Source organism: Rhopalosiphum maidis, chromosome 1 (genome assembly GCF_003676215.2).
Source record: "Rhopalosiphum maidis isolate BTI-1 chromosome 1, ASM367621v3, whole genome shotgun sequence".
NCBI classification, from domain to species: domain Eukaryota; kingdom Metazoa; phylum Arthropoda; class Insecta; order Hemiptera; family Aphididae; genus Rhopalosiphum; species Rhopalosiphum maidis.
The window spans coordinates 55,959,881-55,969,247 of record NC_040877.1 but is presented as its reverse complement, the minus strand read 5'-3'; the positions used below and the strand labels follow the sequence as shown (position 1 = coordinate 55,969,247).

The window sequence follows — 9,367 nt, the reverse complement described above, 5'->3', positions numbered from 1 at the left end:
GTCTGTATAACAACGATATCGAAACAATAATCATTGGAATAGCTTATCACAAAAACGTGATGTGTGTAACCATGTCAGCAATTATTAAAATATATATACGTAATAATTTACTATGTAGAACAAAACATATTAATATTATTATATTAATTACCATTAAAAAGTTTATGACGCACATAATATACATAATATAATATACATGTATTTCATTCAAAATTTCAAAATTGTCTTATTTTTTTTTTTTAATATAATTTTTCTTTAATTTCGTTTAACTAAAATATATTATAATAAAATTTATGTACTTAAAAATATTAGAAAAAAATAATAATAATAGTGAGACGTACAGAGTTTTACATATATTATATACAAGTTATCATCATAAGAATAAAGTCCATTTTATGTTATAATCGTACAAATATAATAATAATAATAATATATATGCATCATAACACGCGCGTATAAACTATAAATATATTATAATATGTGTAACGACGACCTTCGAAACGTGTACCTGTGTACCTCAAATCGGTCGTCTATTACATAAATTAAGTACACGAATGATAAAAATTTAATTGCCATTATTATTTTACTATATTTTTTCTCCGACTATTGTTGTACCGTACACATGCGCACGCGACATTGACTTTTTATTGGTTTAATTTTGGACTCGGAACGCACGTATTCGGAATGAAATTACAAACGTACAAAAAAAAAAAAAATTGAAAATTGTCGGGTCAGACGAACTCGAGTAACATCGTAACATTACAAATAATAAAAAAATTCTATTAATTAATACAATTTGTCCTCGAAGGATTACAGCTGGAATTGTGGAGGGATGATGGGTTGTGGGGTGGTGGATTCAGAATGACAGTGAAAAATGTAGGCTAACCACAAATTGCGGTCGAAGGGGGTGGGGAAGGGCGGAATGGAAAAACGTACGCGGGACGCGCACGCGCACACGATCGGTTCTTTGAGAAAACGGTATGAGGGACGCCTTTGCAGGACTAAGTTTTACATATTACAATATACATTAATAGTATTGTATTGAATTATAAAATATGATCGTCGTGCGCGTAGCGGAAGCGGCGTTGACATGGCAGTGGCGTCGATCAGATGGCCTTGCCCAGCGGCGCTGTGTCGTCGTCATCGCTATCCTGCAAACCCGGTTCCTTCCGGAGTCCGGTGGCGTAGCTGTGCAACAGGTCCCGGAAGACGGCGCCGTCCATGTTGCCGGACAGGTAGTACATGAACAGCCAGTCGGAGTACGTGGTCTGCCTAGCGATGACGGCCAGGTCGACGGGGTCGAGACGAGCGCCCGGAGACGACTCGCGCAGCATTAGTCGGTTGAACGACTCGCGCGAGTGGAGCGCATACTGGACGCCGCGCCACACGAGTGCGGCCACGCTGACGGGCAGCAGGACGAGCACGAACCAGAACCACAGGACGGCGTAGATCTTCTCGTTGATGATGTTGAGAGCCATCACGCACATGGCGTCGTGCGTCTGCATGGTGCCGGACGGACCGAACTTGTGGAAGTCACACTTGGTCATCTTGGGGAAAACCCGGTCGAACAGCCTGTCGCCGTTGTCGTCGTCGAACGCGTGCAGTCCGTAACCGTAGAACTGGCCGCCCAGGAATTTGTCCATGAGCTTCATCTGGAATACGACGTTGACCAGGTTGAGCACCTCGCACCCGATGAGCACCGCGGCCCAGTTGCGATTCAACCGGAACCGGGTGACCGTGTCAAGGTGGTTCATGACCTCCCGCATTTTGGCCCACCTGGTCGCCTCCGACGGTATGGTCCTGGCACCGGGCACGGCCACGTCCTGGTCGCCGTCCACCTTTAGGTACAGCCGTTGCAACCCGTTGACGAGCAGCCTGATGGTTCCCGCCTCGTACGAACGCCACACGAGATGAGGCAGGTAGAACAGCAGCGCCTGTCCGAACAACACGAACGGCACCCACTGATAGTACGAGTGGCGGACGGTGCGCGAGTCCCAGTGGACGGGGCCGACGCCCGGGTGCGCCGAGTGGTTGGTGTCGGGCACCGTGTAAGTGGCGGTGAAGAAGCAGTACGTGTTGACGACATTGTTGGGCACGCCGGTGGCGATGCACCGGATGTGCTCGCCGATGTACTGACGGCTGCACACCAGCGTAGTGCACGCCAACAGTATGGCGAACGTTATGCGGTAGTGGACACGGAACGCCGGGTTGTCGATGGTCACCAGCCTGATCCGGGTGAGCCGGGACTGGCTGACGACCGTGCTGAACACGCCGATCATGGCGAGATTGGGCTACGAACTGGTTCCGTCCGCCTGCCGAGCACAGAGAACGCGATAAAACGTGAAACGTTCGATAGCGCGGCCGCACGCACCGGCACGAGAAAACAACAACAAGAATAATACACAAAACACGCGTATGGGCTGTCGCGCGCGTAACACTACGACTGGCGCGCGCGAACCGACGACGCACACCGCACCGGTTGCAACGGTGGCGGCGGCGGCGACCCCCACCGCGCTCAGCCCCGACGTGGATGGCGGCGCGCGGCTGCGGCTGCGGCGGCGATCCGTTTTTCGAACAGCCGCGCGCACCACTCGTCTCGTCCGGCTGTGAGGCGCACGTGGTCCGCCCGTCGGCGGTGGTGGTGGTGGTGGTGGTGGTGTTGTTGGCGGTGCGGTGGTACAATAATGAATTATAATAATATCCCGAAAATGCATATACTTCTGTGGAAACGTGATTTTTGCGCATCAAAAGGCCTCGTTGTAAAAACGATATTCTCTTTGGAAAATTTTTTTTTTTTTTATTTCCCGAAAACAATTTATTGCAGATATATCTTAGTTCGTGTTTTATTGTACTCTCGATATGACATAATATTATATTATCGTAGGTAAATTAATTATGCGCAACACGTTTTATTTTCCACACACACTCATCTGCGTTTTTATATAAATTGAAATACGTCGTTCTTACGCGCATAAAATATCTCGTCTCTGACAACATTGTATCATACTTGACCGTTTGCGTTAAATTTTTTGAAATTAATTTGTATACCTGCACGTGCATTTGTCGGTTGTAGTGAGATTTGTCTATAGTGTGCGAGTGTTTTCTTTTGTATTTTTCTGTTTCTACCGTATAGTATGACGCGAATAATAATTGAAATACATCGCTTCAACCCTATGCGAGACAGCTATATGCCTATATGCTATCGCTATGCTTATGAAAATGTTAATAATATGGTGTTGACGGGCGCAATCGCGGCGTTTGGGAACGACGGACGTTTTAGACTTTTAGAGTGATATTCCGATATTCGAATCATGACAACTACCCCTAACGCGCGCCCCCTCGGTGCCTTGTCGTTTTTAGGGGGCGTCCCGTACACAATAACGATGGGGTGTCGGGGTGTTGGCTGGATCATATTATCGTATTATTTCGTTCTTTATCTCGTTTTATTCTCGACGACCGCCCGCCTGCAATTAGAGACGTCGTCCAAACCATAGCTAATAATTATTTAGACATGGTCCGAAACTCGGCACTAGTCTAGTCGCGTTGCATTGTCGCTTAATAATGTTACGATATTATTATCATCGTTATTAAAATATAGTAAGTCGCCGGGCCTCCCCCGCCGGTCAGATGCGCGCCAGTCGAATTACGACACGCATCGCTTGCAATGTGTCGTGTTATAATAATAATATGTATAATTCAGTTATAGTGTTGTAGTTGTAGTTGTAGTTGTTGTTGTTGTTGTTGTTATGTTGTTATATTATTTAACCCGTGGGACGAAAGAGACGTGCAGCGTGTGCAGCTTACACACTTGTATGTACTGTGTACGCGTACACGCAGTGTTACGAATATTATAATAAAAGAACCCATTACACGTGTGCGGTTCGTCGACTCGTAATAATCGTCGTCGTCGTCGTCGTCGATATATAGATAAATAAAAATATACGACGCGGCTTAAATATTATTTTTGTCGACGGTGTAGGCCTGCTGCGCCACCGACGCTTCGCAGGTTTTCATAATATATTTTACCTGCACTACTGTTGCAGCGAGCCATCCGGCGTATCTATATATACATCGCCCAACTATGGGTACTTGTAAAAGTATCACCAATAACACGACAATATTTAATATTTATATGACACATTTTATAAAATCCAATTATACCGCGATTGGTTTACTCGTCGAGTGTCGAGTACCTAACCGATATAGTGGTTGTCGGACGACTATGGAATACGTCATTTTTATATTACTATAATTTATTAAATTTTTCGTCGATAAAATAATCATGAACTTGTTAGAAAAAAAAATATTATAATAACGTATTATAACGTAACGGGTGTTTTTTGATTTCGTAAAACTAATTCCTATACGATTACTCGTCAGAAGTTTTTAAAACAAATACTTTGACAGACGCCATAATGTTATAACTTATAAATTATAATTCATCACTACCTATTAGTGCTAATTGAAATAGCATTTAATATTGTTTCGTTTTGCAAATGTAACGGAATAAAACATTTTAAACCGTTATTTATTTTGGTCGATATCGTTTTAGTCATCTGTTAATTCGTCGAGTACAATGAATTTGTGTGCAATTTATATACGTATAATTATTACTTAAGTCTTAGTTAACTATTGGTTTACTTGTAGTCAGTTGTTTTATTATACATAATACATTTACGAGTATTATTAATATTGATAAGTTATTAACCAATATAAAAAAGTGTAATATTTAATAAAAAACGAAAGAAAAAAATGGCACCTTTACAGAACCTAGAAATTCTAATAAATTGTTTAATCGTAAACAGCGGTAACCAACTAATAAACTTACCCGATAAACCGGTTTTTTTGTATAATTAAACGATTTAATTCGAATCGTTGCATTCAGCTACACATAATACTATATTATTAACAATAACATGTTAATACGTTCGTAAATAATAGAACATCGCGCAATGCATTCCGAATCGTCCAAAATAACAGTCCGATACCATGGTGTAATATATGTATAATATTATATTGTTTGGTTTTTCCTTTTAACGATTGGTGTTCATAGACTCGACCGGGGATTAAAGCCGTACACGTTCTCTTCCTCTACGAAATATTTTTAAAACATTATTTATTAGGCAATAGCTACTAAGTGAAAAACAGAAAATTAAAAAAACAATAATACACGTATCATAGTGTTAATATGTTGAAATAATTATACAAGCTCCATAAAAAACAATTTAAACTCCAGTGCGATTTTTTATTTTTCATCCTCCCCTCACACGTCAGACGCTTTTTCAAGTCGTTTCACCATTTTCGTAAATACGCTCAATACACGTACACAGTTTCCGTGTACCTATTAGTTACTACCTATATACGACATACTGTACGAGCTGAGAAATAATACTATGGTGGAGACGCGATTTGAATTATGTACGGGACCTTTCTCTGGATTCTACTCGTGTGCGTAAAACGCACGATAACAACTATAATATTCATTACCGACTTGCATCGTTAATAATAATTATAACGCGGTTTCGGAACGCCGCACTCGACCCGACACTGTTCGATTTCGGTTTGAAATATTTTTTAGGATGCACCACAGCTCAATAATTTTGTAAAAAGTTTGGCTTTGTTTAATAATATTTTATTTTAATTTACATTATAATGTTATTACATTTAATTTACACCCTATATTATTTTATTTTATAGCCTATACATTTTATACGACGACTTTTTGTTGTATGCATTAATTATTATTATTATTTTTATTAAATAATTAGTTTTATTTGACTTAAATAACACATATTGTATTTTGTATTTAAACAATAAGGGAAAAATATGTCCAAAGTTACAGTGTTACAAAAAAAAAACCTTGTATGCGAAGTTAGGGCGTTTAAAACAAAACTTTGTATGCGGAGTTAATTTGATAGTTTACAAAATGGCCACGATGCATGCGCAGTTACGGTGCACCGATTTTTTAAACGTTTTACATCGCACAACATACCTACCCAGTATCTACTTACGACTTACGAGTATAAAACGTACACACGGCCGCGGCAGACGTTTCGTTCTGTGCGTTCACAATAGAGATGCGTACCACCGCGGGTGCCGGCCTCGGCTGTGTTTCCCCTCATCATAAACTCTGCTCCGGCACAACATTACGTACGACGAATACATTATATTATATAGTTGGGTTATGTGTTATAAGGCCAGGTGCAATATCACGACATCCCCTCACTTCGTGTACAAACCGGTCTACCCTTTTTATTTCTCTCTCTATCTCTCTCTCTCGATAATAATTGTTATTAACTTTTGTATTCCGAACGCAGACGCGTGTCGGGACAATCATATTATTTTTTTATTTCTGTTATCCGTGAGTCGTAGCATTAGTGGTCGAGCACACAGCGACGATATTATATGTCTAATATGATGCCCGCACAACGTTACAGTGGCGTAGGAATTGGATTCAAAATATGAAATTGATAATGGCGATTCGCCATGACTACTGTACATATACTATTAAAGATAATGCAGACAGCGCAAGAAATAAATCTATTAAATCTTATCGCAATTAATTTCGTATACGACAAAACTATTTGACCTTTAACTCTTGTGAGTGTTGTGACCTTTAAAATTATAAACGGTTTTTGGACAGCACGGGCGATATTCTTAATCAAACGAGCTAGGCCAACAAAACGAAATCATTACAAACGATAAACACATAATATTATCTTCATTATAATATTATATCTGACAATACGCTATTTGGCGAAACCGTGTTCACACAAAAATACATGCCTATTATTAATACGACTATATGATATCGATAGTTCGGCAACAATATTATTACGTTAGGTAACTTATATCCAGCCTAATCTTGATTATAAATATAATATATTAATATTTCATTATTGGCTAATGAATAATGATGATCGTATCGTCCGATCGGTGAGTAATATTATAACAATATAATTTATTTTACTCAGCCGATCAAGTACGAATTAAGTACAATATGATATAATATATATTAATAAGTATTATACTTATAAGTTAAAACTTTTATATTGATTAATTCAAATACTTTTTCAATGATAATAATAGTATTATATATATTTATTATTTAATGTTAGAAAATATTGTCGTCAATTATAACGGCATGAAATTTAATCAGTTTAATAATAAATAATACTATGATTTAGTAACGATATCGATTCGACGGACAAAAGAAGGGTAAACGTTACTTACGTAGATTTTTAATTTCTATTTTATTGAAGGGTTTGATCGTCGGTCTAATTACTAATATTTTATATTTTTTGTGAGTCATACAATATTATCTTTGCACTTATATTATCTGTAATCGTCGTGGAAGTAGCGATCTGATTAAACCGTCAGATACATCTGTAAAAGAATATAACATTATAGTCCCGTGTATATAATTATCACAACAGTTGAAACGGTTAAAACTTATATATAGTTTAATCGAATCTAATATAATTTTTTTTTCTTAACGGAAGAAAAATTATTTTACGATTTCGTTCACACGACTTTTTACGACCACTCATTTACCACATACGTATGACAAGCGATCTTTGTTATTATTACAAACGGTGTAAGAGAAAAAAAATTCTGACTATGAGATTGCGTGCATACTGCACATAGTACACACGTACCATAATATGCGGCGTACATGTTTAACGGCACGTCGTTAAATCTAGACTTGACCAATTTCACCTACTCGAACTGAAGCGGTTTTTCGAAAAAAAATTGTGTTGATTATAATAATATAATAATATATATTTTTACCTCATTACTTAGTGAAAAAAACATTCACTCAGTACGTTTTGCCCGACGGCTGACGCCAGACGTAAATATATTCGACCGATCATAAAATTTAATAACGACTTCGGAAGTTAAACGATTTTTTTTAAAAATTATATTGATTCGGGGTGTCCCATTGTTTTGTGACATTATGTAACAATATAAAATAAACGTACACAAACGAACAAACGTTTCAGATTAAATTAGTTTTTAGTGGTATCTATGGGTACCTATAATAAATAAATATATAAATACCTAATACGAAAATAAAAACATTTAGTTATTAGATGTAGGTAGATTTTTTGATTGCATATAAATATTATAAATTTTGTCGGTGTGCCCTCCACAAATCCATTGCCTTATAATTTTGAACGTATAATTAAGTCGAAACTCATGCTACGCTATATTGATATACATTGATTATACTTATTTCTATTTTATATCATAATTTTGATTGTGTGATTTATACATAATATACTGAATGATTCGAATTATATGGCTAGAAGCAAAGTGATTGAAAAAATAACGATTATATATTTATATGTATACTACAACAAATGATATATAATAATAACATATTATACGGTCAGACGACCGATAATTTAAACGAACTAAGTCACAGCTCTCATGCACGTGGAAGGACAAAAACACATATGGTGTACTTATATGGTCTAGGAGCACCACCATATGTTTAGAGTGTGATGAGAGTTCGTGATTTAATGAACGTCATGTTTGAGTTTTGTTATTTTTGGTACGTATGTTTCGGCCAATGTGGAAAATCCGGGAATTCTATACGTTGCCCAGGCATTTTTGGACTATGACAATAATTATTTAAACAATTTTTTTACTTATTGCCCGGCCATTCAAATAGAAAGTTTGAGAAATTTATAGAATGAACGATTTATTGCGATTTGCGAGTAATTTGAACTTTTTAAATAAAAAAGCATATATTATAATATTATTAAGGAGGTATTTGTGCAAGCAAAAAATGTTGAATTGTACAAAAATTTAAAATCTACTAAAATTTTTGTTTTAATGTTCTATTTTGGTTTATTACTTAATGTATATAACGATAGTCGGATAAGTTGTTACCTGTTTTTGATTTACTATCATGGTATTAAAGATTGTGAATACATTCGATAGTCAATAATAATATTCTGATATACCTCTACTATCTTATTGTAAAGGCGTATTTAAGGGAGGAGGGCGAATGCCCCATTCACCCTCCCTATCGCTCGTATTTTTTCTATATAATACATTAATTAATAATTTATTTAAAAAATTTCCCGTTTGATAAAGATTGTAAATCGTAATGATATAATACTTAACATAAAAAGATTTTTATGCCTATATTAGCAATTAACTGTAAATTATTTTTAGTTTGTATAGAAGAAAAATTAATTTTGCCCCCCTCCGGCCCGCATGGACTCAACTTAAATATACCCGTGTCTTATTCTTATGGTCATGATATTTCCAAACTTCCAAAATGTTGTTGAATTCCGGTGTACTCATTCCGGAGACTCGGAGGACTACATATGATTTAATTACAAACTGTGTTGTT

General features: G+C 37.3%; 1 protein-coding gene across 1 annotated transcript; it reads right to left on the bottom strand.

Annotated features, from left to right (window-relative positions):
• Nucleotides 1–242: 242 nt before the first annotated feature.
• Nucleotides 243–2,448, bottom strand: LOC113560642 (innexin inx7). Its single transcript, XM_026966645.1, has one exon. It carries the CDS (start codon nucleotides 2,277–2,279, stop codon nucleotides 1,107–1,109), a length of 1,173 nt encoding a protein of 390 aa, XP_026822446.1. The 5' UTR covers nucleotides 2,280–2,448; the 3' UTR covers nucleotides 243–1,106.
• Nucleotides 2,449–9,367: the final 6,919 nt, after the last annotated feature.